We start from the raw sequence: 22,179 nt of genomic DNA, 5'->3' as shown, positions 1-22,179 counted from the left end.
TGCAACACTTTGAGGAAATTATTCACAATGCACACTGTAATCCACTCACGCCAAACTTTCATAGAGTACAAATTGACAATAAGGACACGGTGGGTTTGGGGGTGAGTTTACCAAGCTCTCTTGGAGGTTTAGAGCAAGTTGATGACTGTGAGCCTGTGAAGCCCTTTTGAGACTCTTATGATTAAAGGACATATAAATACATTTTGACTTTGACGTTGGATTCCAGGATTGAGTCATGTGACAAGCCATACAGGGGCCGGCCCTCGCTTCCTGTTTATAGGCGGATCAATAGTGAGAGGTATTAATGGATCAAAAGAAAAAAAGAAGAAGAAAAAAAATCAACATTAACATGCCAAGACCATCCTGGCAGCTTCAGCGGCTTCCCAGTGAGGTTTGATATTCATCAGTGATGTCACGAGAAGCATCCGCAATGGCGTTTCAATCGACCCGTGACCCCCCCCAACAAGTTACAACACTCTGAATGTGCCTTACATGCATCTTTGCCTCGTTTGAATGAATGGAGAAGAGCCAGGGTTCAAGGTTCAAACTAGCGAGCGTCATTACGGCACAGTGTGCCAGTGACAAAATGGACATGGCACCAATTTAGACAAATATTATTTTGATATAAAATACACAGTTATATATTTATTTATTTATTTTACATCTTTTGTGGGTGAAAAAAATATTTATTCTTTATTACTCTTTATAAAAACATTCAATAATAATGTGCCCAAAAAAATGTTCAACTTAAAATTGTCCAAATCCACCGATTTCAGACACTAAACAGTTTACGATTTCTTTGGTCACCCATGAAAGCAGATATCTGTGTGGAATAAAAATAAAACATTTGCAAACGTCTGCTTTTACTTTGGAAAACAACGACCGACATTTTTTTGCCAATTTTCTGAAATGTTACGGATCACACCAGTATATCAATCATAATGCATTTTTTCTGTCAATTCAAGATAATGTCCTGTTTTTGACTAAAAAAAAAAAGAGTAAAAAATACTGTATATATCAGCTGTGTCAGGTTATAAGCTTCACAAACTGGACGTGAAGCGTGACAGGAAAATGAAATTCAGGCTTGCTTGACAAGTAAACACATCTCAGGTTGTCATTTATCAATTTAACGAAGCAATCACTCTCCAAGGAAGGCAGTAACAGTTCATTGGAACCACTTTGAGAGTTTGTTCGCTACTTATTTTCAATCATGGGGGGAATGAATGCTAATTTGCGCTGTGCTTGTGACAAGCGTTTCCTCACCTGGCTTATCAGTAGACAACTTAACGAGACTGCTCCACCGCAAAGCGGCCTAGGATCTTGAATAATGACTTTCCTTTTTAGACGCCGTCGCCTCCACATCGCTACGCAAACGAGACGACTTCAAAGCCCAGGATGCTTTTATAGAAATGTTAAGAAGACGAACTGAGTTTGGAGCTCCATCTTGTTATGCTAAGATTAGCGGCTAACTCGCGCATCACCAGGGTTCATTACGACAGCTAAGCTAGCCGCACTAGCAAAAGGCTCCAATTACATGGGCGAGATGGCTTCACAAGAGGGACAAAAAGGACGCATTTACCTGTCAAATCAAGAGCGGATGTCAATTCCAGCCGTCCCTCGGCCCCCGGCCCTCCTCTATGTGCTGTTGCCGCTTCTCGCTGTAGCCGCTCGGGTGCCGAAGGTGCTCGCTTTACGCCGTATTTCCCCCCCACCAACAGCGCTCAGGACGCTGCCATATTCCTCCCAGCCAGAATGCGCCACTGAGCATGCGCGACGCCTGCCTGTCATGCGGCGGTCAGCTGATTGGCTTGTATGAACGCGGAGAGTCGCCGTAGCTGGTTCCAGATCAGCATTGAACCCGTTTTCGCCTATTTTTAAACTTAGGAATACAAATTAAACTGATAATGGAGCAGTTGCAAAGCTTCAATTGTCCGTTCGTGTTTCACAATCAAAAGTGGACTATATTTCGCGGGGGATAGGGCCAGGCCGGCCCGCGAATAGTGAAAAACCGCGTATAAGTGAAAAGCCCTTTGACAAGAATTGGGAAAACAAGCTAACAAAAAATAATAATGATTTGAAAAATATTCAAGAAACACCGATACTGTATTTTGTGCTTAGAAAATGCATGTGAACAAGACGAAAAGACGCCTGAATCTGAAACATGGTTAGGTTAAGGATTATTGTGCTATCTAGTGGCAGTAATGATCATTTACAAAACTCAACAAAAACTGCACACCCACAAAAAGAACACGTTAATAGAATAGTGTGATCCCAACCTCCATTGAGCCAATTTTACATCTAAAAACTTTCACAGTACATCTCCAAACAAAAATGTCACAAAAAGTGCAGTAGTATATGCACTGGAATAGAACAAAAACATTATTTTATATGAATGGCAACAGGTGGATGCACATGTAAATTCACCTTCCGCCATACATCACTGGCATATAGATACAGTTCATCAACAAAGATACATCATTTGTTTTGTAATAAATCATTTTTGATCCAATCAAGACTGTATAGTCAAGTTGTTCAACTAGACATAAAAATGATTTATTCTGCTTGTGTCAAACAACCATCCGAGAACATCTGAACTATAATTTCCCCCCGACCACACACCCAATCAGTAAAGATAAACTAGATCAGTACTTTCTGCATGATGAAAAATCCATTTGGATGATGTTTTTTAACACACTGCCCACCTACACTCAAATTTGAGGTAACTCACCTTGACTGGAGGTAAAGGGGAAACATCTTGGCCTCTTTCTTGATGCCGTACACTCAACTTGAATGGGGTCGAGCACATACAGACGAGTCAGTCACGTTATAATGAAGCATCTGATTTGATGACCAAACATGCGCTGCCCCTTAGTCTAATTCATTTAAGAGCTACAGAGAAATTCGGGGGTGGAGTTTCCTGTCTTTTCTTAAGACCCCGCTACTGTCACCCCCCCCCCCCCCCCAAGAAAAAGCTTCAGTGGTGGAAGAAAGCCTAAAATACTCAATTGCATGATAAATAGGCTTTTAGTTAGTGTGTACTTTAGTTTGACAGACTACTGCTTGGTGATGCCATGAATAAATATTTGTCTTCTTTAGGATCACAGGTGACTGACGGCGTACACCCTGAACTGGCCACCAGCTAATCGCAGGGCACTTAATAAACAAGTATGCCCACTCACATTCAGTCCTATGGGGCAATTTAGAGTTAAATGACACTGAGCACAGGGAGAACATGTACACGCCACACAGGAAGGCCAGACCTTTGAACCCCAAAATTCAGAACTGTAAGGCAAATGTGCTCCCCACTCATTCATTGCACTACCAGAATACAGTCCTCCTAAATGGAATTTTGCTGCCATATTAGTGTCACGTTGCTCCAATTTGTACAACCAACAAAACGGAGTCAATATGTTCAAAGTTCAATGGAAAAGGTCATGGAAAGTTTTTTCTTGGATCAATGCTGCCATCTATTGTTTAATGCTTTGAACTCATATGGGGAAGCAGGAAACAAGTGTGATTGACCACCGTGTATAAAAGACCACGATATTAGCTTAAAAAACAACAACTAACATGTATACAATTTTTTAAAAACGTCAGGCATTCCAGTTCGTTTTTTGCAAAAACGTGGGTTATTATTAACAATATAAATTTACAAATAAAAAAGAAAGAAAGAAAGGGGAGATACTCCAATAATTCCCGTTACAGTGGCAATAAATGATTGAAAACCTCATAATGATGACAATCAAAACTTCACATTTAAAAATAAAGAAAAGCCATTTAAAAGCTCTAAAAGAATAACTTACATTAAATAATAATAATAACCATTTTAAAGCTCTAAAATAATAACCTACAGCGGCTGTGGCATTTCCATAATAATACACACGTATTGATAATGGTGTGTATTTTCTTTTTATTAGGCTCAGACTTTTAGGTTCACGTTAAAAGAAGGTTCAACATTTTCTCTCGATTTCAAGATATTTTAAGATACACTTGTTAGATGTGTGATATGAATGATATTATGTCCAAAAAAAATTAAGTGTAATTCTTCGAATTTATTTGTGAAATGACGACATTAGCGTCATTGCTGTAGAATTCTGTGGTTTACGGAGTCACCGTGAACGCACCGCTCGTAACCAAGGCAATGACGCTCTTATTGGTTACCAGGGTATTCTGTTGCAAACACTTAGCTTCACTGCTAGCCTGGCCAATCTGACAGATTATCCGTCCAACAACCACCGCCAGAATTGGAGTATTTGCTTAAAATATATTACCGTTCGCGTTACCAACCCGCAGTATCGCCAGAGCAGCGTTGCTTTTTTTCCAAATCTGGTTTAAATTAGCCGTACATCATCACTTTTCCTGCCATTTTGAGCCACACGCTTGCTTCGCAGCCAACATGGTAAGTCACTCTTTTTGTTGAAATCAATTTTTGTTTGAGTCCATTTTGTGAAAGTTGTTGCTACCAACGCCTAATGATGGTGTTGTCGAGGGCCTTTTGATTGCTGTTAGGCTTTTTATTTAGCTGGCTGGTTGTCATCCGCTTGATTCTGTTAGCCGTGTTAGCTTCCACCCTAGCAATTAATGTGCGTCAACTTCGACAGAAACAACAGGAATCGTTTTTTTTTTTCTATACAGAAACTGTGGGTGGAAAAAACTTTCTTTTGTCCAAATATAAACACAATCCTTAATATTTCAACGCAGTCACAGGTTGAGTGGTACTTTGGCAACTTCCCACATTCCAAAAACATTTGTTAGCTCCGTTGCAAATTCTTGCAATTCAACTCAAATGAATCAATTCAAATCAACGAATCGCTCCTGTTTTCCTCCCAGGCTGAATTTGGATGTAATGAGCATCACCAGAACGAGGTGATCAACTACATGCGATTTGCTCGATCCAAACGCTTGCTGAGGCTCAAAACCGTGGATTCCTGCTTTGAGGAGCTCAAAGAGAGCAGGTGAGTGTCTTGGTCCCACGAGATTGAACCCATGACGCGCTCACGGGCTTCGGAATGGACTCCAACGTGTGCGCTTGCATCCGTAGGCTGGCAGAGGAGACGTTCACGGTGGACGAGGTTCGAGACATGCTGGACGGGCTGCACGCGGTGGTGCGAGGCGAGGTGGAGATGGAGCTCATCAACACGGCGCACACCAACGTCCTGCTGCTGCGGCAGCTTTTCTTCCAGGCCGAAAAGTACTACCTGCGGCTGCAGGCGGACATCTCCGAGCTGGAGAACAGGTGAGGAACGGACGGTCCAAGGTTTGCTCAGCGACGTTGTGGGTGCAAAATATTGTGATTTTTTTTTTTTAGCGTGTGTTTCTGTCAATCAAAGACAATCAGTCTTCAGATGTAACTTTACTTTGGAGTATCATACCTGCACGGTGAATTTAACTCATTCACTGCCATTGACGGCTATAGACGTCAAAAATTCATTTGAACTATTTCTATGAGTTTCACATTTTTTCCCACTTTTTTTTTATTGTATTAGAACAGATATAAAATTTGTGATTAATCGTGAGTTAACTAGTGAAGTCATGCGATTAATTACGATTAAAAATTGTAATCGCCTGGCGCCCCTAATTTTAAATAATGTTTTCGTTTTCAATTGTAATTAATCACATGACTTCAATAATTAACTCACGAATAATCACAAATTTTATATCTGTTCTAAATGTACAATACAAAAAAAACTTTTTAGGTTTTCATATTATTAACAAAAGTGGAAAAAGTGGAAAATTTTTCTTTTCTTTTTTTTAATCGCGTCAGGCAATTACAATTTTTTATTTTAATTAATTGCATGACTTCAATAGTTAACTTACGATTAACTCATTCACTGCCATTGACGGCTATAGACGTCAACAGAAGTATGAAAACCTAGAAAAAAATTCTTTATTGTACATTTAGAAAATATATCAAATTTGTGATTATTCGTGAGTTAACTAGTGAAGTCATGGGATTAATTATTAAAAATTCTTAAATTTTTAATAATCTTCCTCTTTCTTTTTTTAATTAAAAGTAATTTTTTTAAATTATTTTTTTAATCTTTTTTTTTTTTAAAGAAAAGATTATTAAAAATTAAGGGCGTCAGGCGATTAAAATTCTAAATCATAATTAATAGCATGACATTACGCACGATTAATCACAAATTTTACATCTGTTCTAAATGTACAGTAATAAAAACAAATTCTTGGTTTTCATATTCTTGTTAACAAAAGTGGGGAAAATATGAAACTAATAGAAATAGTTCAAAAGAATTTTTGACGTCTATAGCCGTCAATGGCAGTGAATGAGTTAATCACAAATTTTATATCTGTTCTAAATGTACAATATAAAAAAATCTAGGTTTTCATACTCTTGATAACAAAAGTGAAAAAAGAAAAAAGTGAAACTAATAGAAATAGTTCAAAATCATTTTTGACGTCTATAGCCGTCAATGGCAGTGAATGAGTTAATAGTAAGAGGCCACTTCCTTGTTGAGGAATGTTTGTTTTACATGCTACAATGTTGCGGTGAACTTCATGTCACATTTCACCTCTGCAACCTTTGCTGTAAACGCGCTCCGAATGGGCGGATTTCATGTTCTTCCTCCTTCCAGCCGTACGTGACTTTCTCAAGCGACGTGAACGCCCCGAGCTACGTGCGCTTTAGTGGCGTTTTCAAACCACATCTGCGCGCTCCCACGGCGGCCCCAAAGCATCTTTAGTATCGATGCTCGGCTGCCGCTCTCAGCCAGGGTGCGCCCAAAATGTCATCGCCGTGCAATGGCCGTCGTCTTCGTGTTGCAAAAAAAATGTGCAGAAAGATCATGTCAAGTGAGAGTACGCTGCAAAAAATGTGCAGAAAGATCATGTCAAGTGAGAGTACGCTGCAAAAAATGTGCAGAAAGATCAGTGAGAGTATGCTGCAAAAAATGTGCAGAAAGATCATGTCAAGTGAGAGTACGCTGCAAAAAATGGGCAGAAAGATCATGTCAAGTGAGAGTACGCTGCAAAAAATGTGCAGAAAGATCATGTCAAGTGAGAGTACGCTGCAAAAAATGTGCAGAAAGATCATGTCAAGTGAGAGTACGCTGCAAAAAATGTGCAGAAAGATCATGTCAAGTGAGAGTACGCTTCAAAAAATGTGCAGAAAGATCAGTGAGAGAACGCTGCAAAAAATGTGCAGAAAGATCAGTGAGCGTACGCTGCAAAAAATGTGTAGAACGATCATGTCAAGTGAGAGTACGCTGCAAAAAAATGTGCAGAAAGATCAGTGAGAGTACACTGCAAAAAATGTGCAGAACGATCATGTCAAGTGAGAGTACGCTGCAAAAAAAGGACAGTAGATAATTGAAGAATTTTTGCCCCTAATTTTTAATCATCTTTTTTTTAAATGAATTAATGGCAGTGAATGAGTTAAAAACACTCAATGCCAAGACTGCTTATATATAAATCAGATAATTCAATAATAAGTATCTTAAATTAAGCACAATGATCTTGTCTGACAATTTCATTTCATTATCAATTCAATTTCATTTGAGAATTGATTTTTGCAAGTGACCTCGCTAGCAGTCTCACTTTTGGCTAAATATTTCCAGCTGTTACGAAGACGGCTCCACCTGTTGCGTTCAGCGAGTCGTCCGTGTCGTAAATGCCAAAACGTGTGTTTGGTGACGAATCCACTTCGAGCTCTTATTTTCTTGGCTCGGCAAAGTCGACTAGTCTGCTTGAACCCGTGTTCTCTACTCATACAGGGAGTTACTGGAGCAAGTAGCTGAATTTGAGAAGACTGATTTCAAAGTGTCGGATAAGGTGAGTGTGCTACCTGACGGCCACGTTAGCAAACGTTAGCGTGTGTTAGCATTGAACGCTGTTTGTGGCATTTGCGGCAGATGAACCAGGACAGCGGCAAAGCCAAGTTGGCGCCGCTTAATGAAAGCGGCGTTTCTGACCTCCTGAACAAGGTTTGGAGCTCGACTGCATTGAGAAGAATTGAATTGTTGCGCCACTCACGCTTTTTCGCACGTTTCAGGAGATCGCAAAACTTCAGCAGGAGAACGATAACCTGAAAGCCAAACTGCGCACTTTGGAATCGCAGGTACGAAACCAAAGCGCGCTTCATTAGTGCTGTCACTATCGAAGATTTGTAGAATTGATTAATCTATTGGTTATTCAATCGATTAATCGGATTCATTTTTTAATTTTGCATTCAAGTGTATTACTAAAGCATTTTTTGTCTTGATGACTGTTTATTAACCAGTGATTAGTGATTATTTCGTACTTTGCATCTGAATAGTGTTAAAAATAATAAGTTAAAACAGATGTTTGCAAATGTCTTATTTTGATTCAACACAGCAGATAATCGGTCTTCTTTCATGAAGGACTATAGAAATCGGTGAACAATTAATGTTGATATGCTGAAATCAGAGGATTTGGCCAATTTAAAATAAAAAAATGTCTCCGAACGATTACTCGATTAATAAAATAGTTGTCAATTCATTTGATAATCGATTACTTGTCGATTAATCGATTAATTTTGACAACTCTAGCGCACTTCATTAGTGCTGTCACTATCGACTATTTTTTAGAGTCGATTAACCTATCGATTATTTAACCGATTAATCGACTAACAGAATTCATTTTTTACCAGTATTTGGTGGTTATTTTGTACTTCCTATTTTTATAGTGATTTAAAAAAAAAAAAGTAAAAACAGATTTTTGCAAATGTCTTATTTTAATTAAACACAGAAGGTAATTGGTCTTCTTTTATGAAGGACTACAGAAATCAGCTGGAATCAGAGGATTTAGACAAATTAAAAATGGCTCCAATCGATTACTCATCGATTAATCGATTAATTTATGGCAGCAGCAACTTTTCCCTCAACCTGTTTCTCATTCCACCAGGCAATGAATGTGCTGGATGAGAAGACGAAGGCCCAGAGAGCCCTTAAAGATCTCCAGAAGGTGCAAGGCGACCAGCAGGTAACGCTCATCTTGAACCCGAGGCTGCTTCTCAACGAGATTCCCGTCGTTAACGCCGCCTTTTCTCACGCGCCAGCTGACGGCGCACTCCAAGGAGATCAGCTGCCTGGAGGACACGGTGGCCGCTCTCAAAGAGGACTACGAGCGCACGCTGACCGTCAGCGCCGCCTCCCAGAAGGGCCTGCAGGAGAACCTGGTCTCGGCCAAGCACGAACTCCTGCGGGTGCAGGAGCAGCTGGCCTTGGCGGAGAAGGTCCGCCGTCGTCCTGCGCGTGTGTTGAGAATTGCGCTTTGAACTCTTTTGGTTGAGTGGGTGTGTTTCGTTGGCTTCCAGGAGCTGGACAAGAAGTTCCAGCAAACGGCGGCTTATCGCAACATGAAGGAGATCCTGTCCAAGAAGAACGAGCAGATCAAGGACATTCGAAAAAGATTGCACAAGTACGTGAGCGCGTGTCAGCTCAAAAATGGGATGGGAGGGAATTCGGCGTCCTATTAACTCGTTCACTGCCATTGACGTCAAAAATTCAATATTAATACTATTTCTATTAGTATGAAAACCGAGATTTTTTTTATTGTACATTTAGAACAGATATAAAATTTCCGATTAATCGTGAGTTCACTTTTGAAGTCATGCGATTAATTACAATAAAAAATGTTAATCGTCAATTAATTTTTTAATGAATGAGTGAATGAGTTAAAACTAAACCAATGATCAGTTTTGACTTTGGCGCCACCCCTAATTTTTAATAATCTTTTCTTTTCCTCTTTTTTTAATTAGGGGCATCAGGCGATTACATTTTTTAATTGTAATTAATCACACGACTTCACGAGTTAACTCACGATTAATCACAAATTTTAGATCTGTTCTAAACGTGCAATACATTTTTTTCTAGGTCTTCATACTCTTGTTAACAAAAGTTGGGAAAAAAATGTGAAACTCCGAAATAGTTCAAATGAATTTTTGACTTCAATAGTCGTCAATGGCAGTGAATGAGTTAAAACTAAACCAATGATCAGTTTTGACTTTGGCGCCATCTTGTGGCATCTGAAGGTGTTACACAAAAAAAAAAAATACAAATATTATGAATGTTACCGGTGGTTGTAATAAAAAAAATTTTTAATAATAAAGTGCCGAACGGATCCAGAAATGAATCGTAACAATTTTCATCTGCAAAACCAGATTTGATCTTTGAAGATGAAAAATGAATGACGGAAATTTCTGCGTCCACGCTGAATGATTTGTGTTGACAGATTTCCTCTTTCAGATACGAGCCGAGCGAATGAGTCGCCGTCGCCGTCGCCGGCCGCTGAGCGGGAAGTTGCGCTGGAAAGACGGGAACGGAAATGACGACGCGTTTCGGGACGAGAAAGCGCCGACGCTGACGCAAGCACTTTTGTGAGGACGCATTTATTCACGCTTAATCTCACCTTTTTTTTTTTCTTTCTCTCTGTTGTTGGCTTCTGGTTTTGGATGTGTCCCATCAGAACGTTCTTGAGCGGGTCAAGCACCCGTTTTTTTTTTTTTTAGGGGTTCGAGGCAACTGCTCTCATGTCCCAGCTAGGAGAGGCCTTCGCTCAATTGGACGCTCGGAATAAACAAAAAAAAACAAAAAACAGGCCACGACATCACTGAGAAGCTTGTCTGATTTTTTTTTTTCCACAAACGCTTTTTTGTCTGTTCTGGCTTATCCACTCATTCACTGCCATTGACGGCTATAGACGTCAAAAATTCATTTAAACTATTTATGTTAGTTTTAACTTTTTTTCCCCACTTTTGCTAACAAGAGTATGAAAACCTAGGAAAAAAAATTGTCAATTTAGAACAGATCTAAAATTTGTGATTAATCGTTAGTTAACGAGTGAAGTCGTGTGATAATTACAATTAAAAAAAAATGTAATCGCCTGACGGGGCCTAATTTAAAAAATATATTTAAAAAAAATAAGAGCCGTTTAATTAATCGCATGATAATTTTATATCTGTTATGAATGTACAATAAAAAAAAAATTATAAAAAATGATCAACTTCAATTTTTGACGTCTATAGTCGTCAATGGCAGTGAATGAGTTGAATGACGCGCTGCTTCATTAGTTGCTCGTTTTTTCTATACATAACGATTGTCGACTATTTCAGCAAACGTGTACCTGGAAAATGAAGCCCAAATGCACCTAATTTGCATACAGTAAACACGCACGCACTGTAGTCAACGTGCATTTTGTCAACTGTACAACATGAACAATTTGTTTGCAAATAAACTGGAGTGTTTTGACCACGTTTGCCAGCCTGACATCATCGATGACATCAGCATTTTTCTGTCCTCCGATTGGTTGATCGGAGCAAAACTTGTTCCCGCTAACTTTGAGTTGTAAAACAAGCGCATCCCGTTATTTTTTAAATTATAGTTCTTTTTTATTCAATCTTTTTGTCATGTTTTTAGATAAATAATGATTCTCAAGTGCACAGCTGCATACTTTCATATTGTGTTTTTGAATTGATTAACTCATTCACTGCCATTGACGGCTATAGACGTCAAAAATTCATTTGAACTATTTCTATTAGTTTTAACATTTTTTCCCCCACTTTTGTTATCAAGAGTGTGAAAACCTCAATTTTTTTATTGTACATTTAGAACAGATATAAAATTTGTGATTAATTGTGAGTTAACTAGTGAAGTCATGCGATTAATTACAATTTAAAAAAAAATAATCGCCTGACGCCCCTAATTTTTAATAATCTTTTATTTTATTTTTTTAAATTGCGTCAGGCGATTAAATTTTTCAATTGTAATTAATCAAATGACTTCAATAATTAACTCACAAATAATCACAAACTTTATATCTGTTCTAAATGCACAATACAAAAAACCTTTTTAGCTTTTCATACTCTTATTAACAAAAGTGAAAAAAGCGTCAAATTAATAGAAATAGTTCAAATTAATTTTTGACGTCAATGGCGGCGAATGAGTTAATTGCATTTATGGTGTCCCACAGGGTTCAATTATAGGGCCTCTGCTGTTTTTAATTGCATGCTGCGGTCGGGTTCGATGAAAAAACTCACTATACATTTGATTATACATTTAGAACAGATATAAAATTTGTGATTGATTGTGAGTTAACTAGTGAAGTCCTGCGATTAATTACAATTTTTCAAAAAATAATCGCCTGACGCCCCTAATTTTTAATAATCTTTTATTTATTTTTTTTTAAATTGCGTCAGGCGATTTCAAATGACTTCAATAATTAACTCATGAATAATCACAATTTTTTATATCTGTTCTAAATGTACAATACAAAAAAAACTTTTTAGCTTTTCATACTCTTATTAACAAAAGTGGAAAAAGTGTCAAATAAATACAAATAGTTCAAATACATTTTTGACGTCAATGCCGGCAAATGAGTTAATTGCATTTATGGTGTTCCACAGGGTTCAATTATAGGGCCTCTGCTGTTTTTAATTGCATGCTGCGGTCGGGTTCGATGAAAAAACTCACTATACATTTGATTGTACATTTAGAACAGATCTAAAATAATAATAATGGCCTGGCACCCCGAGTATAAATGTTTTTCAAATGCAGCCCATTTTCAGTATTTCATTCACCACCACCTGCTTTTATTTTCTTTGTGTGTTTTTTTTTTTTTTCCTTCCTGGTGATTTTCTCTCTTATTTGAGTGAAAGCAGCCACTGTTTGTGTGGAGGAAACGCTGGCGGGGTTCTTACTCTGGTTGCAGCTGTTTCCCCGGGCCTCGTTGCGGTGCAAACGGATCCACTCCCCAGAAAAAAAAAAAAGTGAGCCGAAACAAACTCAAGCCTGTCAATCAAGCGGCGTGACCCGTCAGCTTTGTTTGTCTCCTTGTGTTGCCATGTGTTGTGCTAACTGTGGTTAGTAATGTGACTCGGGTCATTTGATGTATTTCCCTTTACTGGCAAGCCTGGCATGACCCACTTTTTTATTTTTTTATTTTTTTTTGGTCTGTCATGTCACATGAATGTTTTTACAGCAGCGTCATCGTGTAACAACAAGGCAAGAGTTGGAGGAAAACTTCTTGTGTGTGCGTGACGTCTCCAGTATGTTAAAGTTCCAATGTGTGTGCGTGAATGGGCATGTTTCTTAAAGGGACAGTAAGATACTTTTAGTTGATGTCGATTATGGTTAACTTCCACATTCCTTGACCGATTCCAGTCGTTTGAATTTTAAACTGTTCAGCTCATTTACATTTTTTTTAAATACATTTTCAAAAAAAAAACATTATTATTATTATTTTTAATTTTTATTTTTTGATTATGGTTAACGTCCACATTTCTTGACCGATTCCAGTCGTTTAAATTTTAAACTTCAGCTCATTTACATTTTTTTAAATACATTTTCAAAAAAAACATATTATTATTATTATTTTTAATTTTTATTTTTTGATTATGGTTAACGTCCACATTTCTTGACCGATTCCAGTCGTCTCAATTTTAAACTGTTCAGCTCATTTACATTTTTTTAAATACATTTTCAAAAAAAACATTATTATTATTCTTTTTAATTTTTATTTTTTGATTATGGTTAACGTCCACATTTCTTGACCGATTCCAGTCGTTTAAATTTTAAACTGTTCAGCTCATTGACATTTTTTAAATACATTTTCAAAAAAACATATTATTATTATTATTCTTTTTAATTTTTATTTTTTGATTATGGTTAACTTCCACATTTCTTGACCGATTCCAGTCGTTTGAATTTTAAACTGCTCAGCTCATTTACATTTTTTTTAAAAATACATTTAAAAAAAAAAACATATTATTATTATTCTTTTTAATTTTTATTTTTTGATTATGGTTAACGTCCACATTTCTTGACCGATTCCAGTCGTTTAAATTTTAAACTGTTCAGCTCATTGACATTTTTTTAAATACATTTTCAAAAAAACATTATTTTTAATTTTTATTTTTTGATTATGGTTAACGTCCACATTTCTTGACCGATTCCAGTCGTTTGAATTTTAAACTGTTCAGCTCATTTACATTTTTTTTTAAAATACATTTAAAAAAAAAACACATTATTATTCTTTTTAATTTTTATTTTTTGATTATGGTTTACTTCCACATTTCTTGACCGATTCCAGTCGTTTAAACTTTAAACTGTTCAGCTCATTTACATTTTTTTTAAATACATTTTCAAAAAAACATTATTATTATTATTCTTTTTATTTTTTGATTATGGTTAACTTCCACATTTCTTGACCGATTCCAGTCGTTTAAATTTTAAACTGTTCAGCTCATTTACATTTTTTTTAAATACATTTTCAAAAAAAAACATTATTATTATTCTTTTTAATTTTTATTTTTTGATTATGGTTAACGTCCACATTTCTTGACCGATTCCAGTCGTTTGAATTTTAAACTGTTCAGCTCATTTACATTTTTTTTAAATACATTTTCAAAAAAAAACATTATTCTTTTTAATTTTTATTTTTTGATTATGGTTAACGTCCACATTTCTTGACCGATTCCAGTCGTTTAAATTTTAAACTGTTCAGCTCATTTACATTTTTTTTTAAATATATTTTCAAAAAAAACATTATTATTATTATTCTTTTTAATTTTTATTTTTTGATTATGGTTAACGTCCACATTTCTTGACCGATTCCAGTCGTTTAAATTTTAAACTGTTCAGCTCATTTACATTTTTTTAAATACATTAAAAAAAACATTATTATTATTTTTAATTTTTATTTTGTGATTATGGTTAACTTCCACATTTCTTGACCGATTCCAGTCGTTTAAATTTTAAACTGTTCAGCTCATTTACATTTTAGTAAAATACATTTAAAAAAAAAAAAACATTATTATTTTTAATTTTTGATTATGGTTAACGTCCACATTTCTTGACCGATTCCAGTCGTCTCAATTTTAAACTTCAGCTCATTTACATTTTTTTTTAAATACATTTTCAAAAAAAACATTATTATTATTTTTAATTTTTATTTTTTGATTATGGTTAACGTCCACATTTCTTGACCGATTCCAGTCGTCTCAATTTTAAACTATTCAGCTCATTTACATTTTTTTAAATACATTTTCAAAAAAACCATTATTCTTTTTAATTTGAATTTTTTTTTATTAAATGGAATGGACTGCTATTTAAATACTGCTTTTTTACAAGTGCTACTACTATACTACTACTACTTTTGCGTCTTTCCACCTTGCAAAAGTCAGCAGTCCCATTCAAAATTTCCGCGGGAATTTTTCTAGTTTTGATTGTTATTGTGTGCATTTTAATGTTTAGAGTTGCGGTGGTTTGCTGCTCACATACATTTTCATTTCCTTATTTAGCCAAAAGTCATATGCAGTCAAAAACAATGAAAAGTGACTATTTCACAAAAAGGGGGGGGGAGGGGGTGTTTTTGGGCAACCCTAAAATAGATTTCCACTAGATTAGGTGAGTTTTCTGGCATGTCGAAGCCCATCTTAGGGTGATTTATTTGCCGTAAGAACTGATCTGTATATATTACGTGATATCTATTTTGAAGACGGATTTTCGCCAAAATGCGAGTGATCCGTTAAATCACATCCGATGAAAACCCAAATCCAAAAGCGCCTCATCTCATCCATCATCCAAATGACAGAGAAGACAAAAAAAAAGTGTCCAATTACGCCTTGGATGCTTCCCACCCATGTGCGGCGGTCCGTCTTCGCATCGACCGCTTGTGCTCTTTAATCACACCTGACGGAAGTTTTTTTTTTTTTTTTTTAATATGACCTGAAACTTTCTCATCTGTGGAGAGAAAAAGTTTCGTTTTTTCGGGCTTCCTGGTCCATGGATCATGTCGGAGCCACCCTTGGGACCGGAAGTGGTGTGCAGCATGAGGGGTCCCGGGTTCGCGTGTGCGTGCGTGCGTGCGTGCCGGCTGTGGATTGACACAGAGGTGGAATGATCAGCACGTGGTCTTGCGGCGGCAGGCGAGTCATAAAAGCGAGCCGAGGAGGAGTCGCGCTCACACAAAAAAAGACGGAGAGCATCCACACTTCCCAAACCACAACAAGGTAAAGCAGTTATTCATAACACTCGTTTTGATTATGACTAATATTGTTCTGCTTGTTTAAATCTCATATTAAGGTGGTCGTGTGTTATTTTTTTGTAATCATTACAGGTGAAATGGCAGATTTTTTCCCTTCGCCATTTATGACTACAGCAACTGATGACTTTGTCACTGTGAGTATTTGTTTGTATGTTGTTACTCTGCAAACAAAGAAATACAAATAAATATATTTAGTCTGACTTCCCTTTAGAGCTTCCTTCTTTTAAAGCCTTGTCTTATGTTGTGGCTTAAATTGACCTAAAACAAAATAGTTCACTATGAAATTTCTTGTATTTGGCCCAATGTGCGTGTTGTGTTTTTTTCATTATGAAACTTTTGCTTGGCTTAATGTTTAATCAACATTATGAACAATGTTTATTTACTTTTGTACAAATAAAATACAAATAGTTTTCTCATCTCTTTTAAAACCCCTAGGCGTTATAATGACCTTTTTTTTTTTTAGCTTTTTGTTGGTTCTGACCAAGCCATTTCAAAATAAAATACTGCCCACGGGTTAATTAATGAGGGAAAAAAAAGATTTTCCCTGATAAATAATGCACTAAATATTGATACAACTAGTCAATAATGGATATGGAAAAGTATAGCCTATATATATATTTTTTTTTTATTTCTCAAAGTTTTGTACAAACCCCTGGGCGTTATTTGACCATTTTTTGGCTTTTTGTTGGTTTTGACCAAGCCATTTCAAAATAAAATAACGCCCAGGGGTTAAAAATGATAATGAATGTTCATTGCTGACAACGATGTGCTTATTATGTTGAAATGACAACTCGTTGGAAACGTGGCACCTTAAGACTTGCACTGTTCTATAAATAGCAGCTTCGAAAAACAAAATAAAAACCGTTTCTGTTCATTGAGGTGCAAGCAATGCTCGAAATATGTACCGTTCCCCCAGTTGGCAAGATCTAATTGTAAATAAATAATGGCCTACTGATTTTCTTTTTGTGTTTATTTAACCGTAAAAAAAAAAAAAAAAAAAGTCAGTCAGTTCCCACCTATTATCTTTTCACTACGCCCTTTATCTTTGGCCCTCATCTAAACTGGCGGGCCCCTAACCAAAAACCCCAAAGGATCGTTGAGGCCCCCCCCCCCCACTCTTTAGATAGCAGCAGGAAGTCGTGCAGCAGCGATGTGGTTTCTCCAGGCGAGACGCGAGCAGCTGCACGAGACGCCCTCGAGTCGACTCGCTCTGGTTTCACCACGTGGGATCGTGTGCGTGTGTGACGTCACGTCACCCACATCGCCACCAAAAAAGCTGCTCTAAAAGTGTGGCAAGCCGGCAGCAGATGCTTTACCGAGAGTCAAAACAAACATGCATGGCAGGAAATGAAAAGACAAACCGAGTGGAGAGACCGGCAGTCACGTGATGGTTTTGTTGTTGTTTTTGGTCAGTGCGTGCGCTTCAGACCTCCAGCACTAGATGGCAGCGTCGCATTGTCAGTAGGTGGCAGTAGCGCGCCATTAAGTGCTTGTTTTAGGTCAGGGGTCTCCAACACACCTGAATCAAATAATCAGGCTTCAGGCTGATGAGGTGATTGTTTGATTCAGGTGTGTTGGAGGAGGGAAACATGGAAAACAAGCTGGATGGACTAGGACTAGAGGACTAGACTTTAAGCCTGCGATGACGAGATCCTGTCCTAGAGGTCCTTGCCCCTTCTCTAAGCAGACCCCCAAAATCCCCCCCGACAAAAGCTCTGCAGTCCAGATAAACAAAATTCCTCCAAACTTTCTCGTTTTGGGGTGAGGTTTTTTGTCCATACCTTTTACAAGACTAGTTTATGGTAAAATGGATGGATGGATTAAAAACTAAAAGTGCGGCAGTAGAAGTCTGAAATCTGTGGGTAACCAATCCGGGTTCAGAAAGTAAAAACCCTGTCACAGTTTTGGCTTTAGCCCCTTGTGGGAGCTCGCTAGCTAGCTAGCTCTCCGGGTGCTCAGTTACCTGCTAGCTAGCTAGCTAGCTAGCACAAGGGGCTAAAGCCAAAATTACCTTTCTGGACCTGGATTTGCCAACTGTGTCTGTGGTGAAGTTCACGATCACTAAATTCAGTTTTACAACGGCAGAACATTTGCACTTGTCGTCATTTTTTTTTATTGAGTGTACATTTATTGACTTTTGATTTTGTGTTTTAGCAGGATTCTTTGGATTACTCCGGCGACTACGATACGGGCCCCACCCAGATCACCGGCATGTGCGACAGGAGCTGGGTCCGGCAGTTCCGAGGTTGGTACGAGCCCCCCCTCTTCTGGACCATCTTCGTGCTGGGCGCGGTGGGCAACCTGATGGTGGTGTGGATCTACAGCACCGTGCGGCAGCGCCTGAAGACCATGACGGACGTCTACCTGCTCAACCTGGCCGTGGCCGACCTCCTCTTCCTGTGCACGCTGCCCTTCTGGGCGGCCGACGCCGTCAAAGGGTGGGACTTCGGCGGGGCGCTCTGCAAGACCGTGTCGGCCGTGTACAAGATCAACTTGTTCAGCGGCACCTTCCTGCTGACGTGCATCAGCGTGGACCGCTACATCGCCATCGTGCAGGTCACCAAGGCTCAGAACTGGAAGGAGAAGCGCCTGTTCTACAGCAAAGTGGCCTGTGTGGCGGTGTGGCTCGTCTCCACCCTCCTCGCCTTGCCCGAGTTCCTTTTTGCCCACGTGAAGACGGACCCGAACGGGTCGTCCTTCTGCGTGCTGGTCTACTGGAACAACGCAAACAACAGCACCAAGATCCTGGTGCTGGCCCTGCAGATCTGCGTGGGCTTCGTCCTCCCGCTCCTCGTCATGATCTTCTGCTACTCGGTCATCATCCGCACCCTCCTGCAGGCCAGGAACTTCGAGAAGCACAAGGCCCTGCGGGTCATCTTCATCGTGGTCTTTGTGTTCCTGGCCTCGCAGCTGCCGTACAACGGTCTCCTGATGGTGGAGGCCTCGCAGGCGGCCAACGCCACCATCACCGACTGCGGCGTGGTCAAGCGCTTCGACGTGGCCGGGCAGGTCGCCAAGAGCCTGGCTTACACGCACGCCTGCCTCAACCCCTTCTTGTACGTCTTTGTCGGCGTGCGCTTCCGGCAGGACCTCCTGAAGTTGTTGCAGTCGTGCGCCCGCGGGCCGGGCAGAGGTGGGGTCGCCAAATTCCAGGCGGTTCCCAAACGGCCGTCGGTTGGGACTGACACTGAAACCACACCGGCTCTTTCATTATGAACAGCATCATCCCTCACTTTTCTGTAGTGTTGATTTCCTCACTCGCGTCGCAGTCGAGCTGGAGTCCGTCCAGCTGACAAAGGCGATGTTCGATTAGGCCTAAGGTGACTTGAGCTAGGCTAGCTGGGTCTTAGCACTTTGTGCTACACATTGTCACGTAGGCTAGGCAGAGCCAGGACAGTATAAGAGGAGGAACCATTTTGGACAGATTAGACCTTCTTCCGCTTCTGGCAGAGAAAGGGCTCCACACACACACTCCACTGAAAATATGTAGTCTTCTGGTAGTTACAGTTAGTATATTGCGAGCATTCCAGATAAAAGGACCAGGTGAAGGTTGGCTCAGAACTCTTCAATTGGTGCCATGACCCAGATACTTGTGGTAGCTACTGTTAGTTTAACATTGAGAGCGTTAAAGATAAAAGAAACTGGTGAATGTTTGCTCAGTACTTTTTAAAGTCAACACGCAAACTCCACAGAGGACGCTGTGATTCGAACCCAGAACCTCTGGACTGTGAGGGCTGTGCTGCCTAAACAAATCCCAAGCATCCATCTATTTCCTGTACTTCAAAGTCCTCATTGAGTAGGTCAGGGTACCCCATGGACTGGTCGCGAGTTCTCAATCCTGACCTTTGACCTTCTTGTACATAATATATACAAATGTAAATACTGTTCCATGACTAATTTGCATTTGCACTTATCTTCCAATGTATGCATTAAAATGTTGTGGTCTTTATTTAAAAAAAAAAAGAAAGAAATAAAATCTTTTTTTTTTTTTTTAACTCTGCAACTGTCACATGGGGCTGGTGGGTTAGTTGGCACGCTGTCTCGTGTTTAAAAAAAGAAGAAGAAGAAGTTTGGCATGTATATGCTGCGGCTGGGTGCATAACCTCAAAAGAACCTTGAGTGCTGCTTTACCTCGTGGCCATCAGGTGAGGCTTTGAAATCTTCTCCGCCACATTTGTTGCTGCTGCTGCTTGTCACGACAGGAAGTTGGCAACAACAAAGAAGACAAAATGCTTTCTTGTCCCTGAACTTTAGTTTGTAAGTGTCTCATTTGTCCTTGCTGGAGTTTCCAAGACGCTGCCGATATTTTAATCGAAGGCGGTTAACAAAAATGCCAAATCCCTCCTGAACCAGGAAGCGGCTGTCATGTATGTCTGAAAAAGGAGAAACTACATTTTAAAAAAAATACATCATATCCTCTTGCGAAACACATTTGACATTTTTGTCTCATGACTATAAAATATATGACCTACATATTGTCTCATGTCACCATATTAGCCGCCTACAACCAACTTGGGAATCTAGGAAAAAAGGATTATGCTTTTTTTTTGTTGACAAAAATGTTTTTTTTTTGCTAGAACGCCAACTTGCATACTCATTTGAACAGATGATGAAATTCTAGCCCTTGAATAAAATTTGCCATTTCATATTTCGTATCTCGTTCTTCAGTTCAATAAACTGAAAAAAGGAAGGTGGCGATCTATATTTCTTCTCCTATCACTAACCAAAAGTGATATAATTACACTAAATACTCAACATGAGCTTTGTAAATGCAGAATTGTTGATTCTGCAGTAGTGTACCTAATAATATGTCCCTTGTTTATCCGCTTTTCGCCTCAGGGTGGCGTAGCTTGCACGTAAAAAAAAAAGAAGCACTTTCGACACTTTTAATTGCACGTTAAAAAAAAAACGAAGCACTTTCGACACTTTCATAGCTGATAGGAAGGAGCGCCCCCCCTATCGGCGACTGTTGGATCTGCGCAGTGTGAAGCACCTCGCGACCCGACCGAGAACGATTCGATAAGATGGATTGTGTGCCTTTAAACGAATCCAGTGTGTTGTGATGCATTCTTTGTTTAATCACCACCGGGGAGCGTGGTGAAAAATGTGAGAGGCTCCCGAAGTAGAGCAGCACCTGTAGTTGGGGAGCGGCCCATCCATCTTGCTGCAATTGTGGAGGGGAACCAGCGCGTGCGCGTTGCGCGCGCACAGGGAAGACTTATTAGTGGCGAGCTCGCCTATGTGACCTCTTTGGACTTTGAGTGGGCCCACGGTGGAGCGGAGCCAAAAAGACACCACAAGGGTCAAAAGTAGGCCCCGGACTGAATACAATTGAATGAAGTGGAGCACAAGCGGGACCCCCACAACGGGAGCCCCCACCTGCAAACGCGACATTCCGCACCACAATTGCCCAACAATCGCTCTTCCACAAGCAGCTAATAATTCAGCAAAGAATGAGAGACGGTTCCATTTGATGTCACTCATCGCTAGTGTGATAAGTGCTCAGTGTGTGTGTGTGTGTGTGTGTGTGTGTGTGATGTTAGTCACCATCCACGTCGCCGGTGACAGCAGGACATCCATAAAGTGTGTGACAGAATGATTTAGACTCCCAGGTACAGGTGACCCAGTCTATTAGGTACACCTGTAACGGCATCCAATACCACTTTCAAAAGAGTGATTTTAAAAGATTTCAAAAGATTGCATTTTTAAAACGGACATCATCAGAAAGATATCGCAATAATCCGACAATGTTTATGATGTGCTTGTTATCAAATGGGGTGGGTGTACATTTGATGAGTCCTTTTTAATAATAATCATAATGATAATAATAATATTAATAATAAATGTGTATTTTTTGTTACATTTATCTAAATAATTATTTATAATAAAAAAAATATATACTATGTATAAAATATAAATGACTCTATTGCCATAAACATATTAGCACACATTACAATAATTTATCAATAATTAACCGCAATAACATGCGTATCGTTAATATTGTTGCATTTTATTGGATTCAAATGAATATCAACGTGACACAGAGGAAAAACACAAAGAATTGAACAATTAATAAAATAAATAAAACATACATTTCCACCCCTCAGACCGATTACGCCATAATATTTAATAGCAACAACAATAATAATAATAATGATA

The 22,179-nt window shown here is 38.9% G+C and overlaps 3 protein-coding genes across 8 annotated transcripts in view; 2 read left to right on the top strand and 1 right to left on the bottom strand.

Annotated features, from left to right (window-relative positions):
- The window catches only part of dnajc13 (DnaJ heat shock protein family (Hsp40) member C13), a 29,699-nt gene extending 26,855 nt beyond the window's left edge, over window positions 1-2,844 (bottom strand). The window contains exon 1 of one of the 4 annotated variants that reach the window (XM_077554372.1): window positions 2,729-2,844. In XM_077554372.1, coding sequence (XP_077410498.1) covers window positions 2,729-2,754 — 26 coding nt within the window. In that variant the 5' untranslated portion in view covers window positions 2,755-2,844. Of the gene's footprint in view, window positions 1-1,263; window positions 1,394-1,579; window positions 1,744-2,728 lie in introns of those variants that run through there. The other 3 variants (XM_077554373.1, XM_077554370.1, XM_077554371.1) reach the window with 3 other exon arrangements.
- A 1,303-nt stretch (window positions 2,845-4,147) lies between these two features.
- On the top strand, window positions 4,148-11,232 carry lztfl1 (leucine zipper transcription factor-like 1). Of its 2 annotated transcripts, none has more exons than XM_077555149.1 (10): window positions 4,148-4,399; window positions 4,831-4,955; window positions 5,042-5,236; window positions 7,731-7,788; window positions 7,869-7,940; window positions 8,009-8,074; window positions 8,881-8,958; window positions 9,035-9,211; window positions 9,293-9,396; window positions 10,224-11,232. In XM_077555149.1, the coding sequence occupies exons 1-10, from the start codon at window positions 4,397-4,399 to the stop codon at window positions 10,240-10,242; spliced, it is 897 nt and encodes a 298-aa protein (XP_077411275.1). In that variant the 5' UTR covers window positions 4,148-4,396; the 3' UTR covers window positions 10,243-11,232. The 2 variants fall into 2 exon arrangements, with proteins under 2 accessions (XP_077411275.1, XP_077411274.1); XM_077555148.1 differs by having other exon boundaries at window positions 10,210-11,232.
- Window positions 11,233-14,803: 3,571 nt separating this feature from the next.
- LOC144040310 (C-C chemokine receptor type 9-like) lies at window positions 14,804-20,576 on the top strand. Of its 2 annotated transcripts, none has more exons than XM_077554425.1 (3): window positions 14,804-15,985; window positions 16,093-16,154; window positions 18,178-20,576. In XM_077554425.1, exons 2-3 carry the CDS (start codon window positions 16,098-16,100, stop codon window positions 19,234-19,236), a joined length of 1,116 nt encoding a protein of 371 aa, XP_077410551.1. In that variant the 5' UTR covers window positions 14,804-15,985; window positions 16,093-16,097; the 3' UTR covers window positions 19,237-20,576. The 2 variants fall into 2 exon arrangements, with proteins under 2 accessions (XP_077410551.1, XP_077410550.1); XM_077554424.1 differs by having other exon boundaries at window positions 18,175-20,576.
- Window positions 20,577-22,179: the final 1,603 nt, after the last annotated feature.

The sequence above is a fragment of the Vanacampus margaritifer genome, chromosome 20, assembly GCF_051991255.1.
Source record: "Vanacampus margaritifer isolate UIUO_Vmar chromosome 20, RoL_Vmar_1.0, whole genome shotgun sequence".
NCBI classification, from domain to species: domain Eukaryota; kingdom Metazoa; phylum Chordata; class Actinopteri; order Syngnathiformes; family Syngnathidae; genus Vanacampus; species Vanacampus margaritifer.
This window is presented reverse-complemented; position numbering and strand designations above follow the sequence as displayed.

Excerpts from the sequence above, each read along its gene's own strand:
- lztfl1 (XM_077555148.1), top strand. Across the intron at positions 4,956-5,041 it reads GAGGAGCTCAAAGAGAGCAG|GCTGGCAGAGGAGACGTTCA; the intron begins GTGAGTGTCTTG and ends TTGCATCCGTAG. Across the intron at positions 9,397-10,209 it reads ATTCGAAAAAGATTGCACAA|ATTTCCTCTTTCAGATACGA; the intron begins GTACGTGAGCGC and ends TTGTGTTGACAG.
- LOC144040310 (XM_077554424.1), top strand. The coding sequence starts at position 16,098 with ATGGCAGATTTTTTCCCTTCGCCATTTATGACTACAGCAACTGATGAC. Across the intron at positions 16,155-18,174 it reads CAACTGATGACTTTGTCACT|CAGGATTCTTTGGATTACTC; the intron begins GTGAGTATTTGT and ends TTTGTGTTTTAG.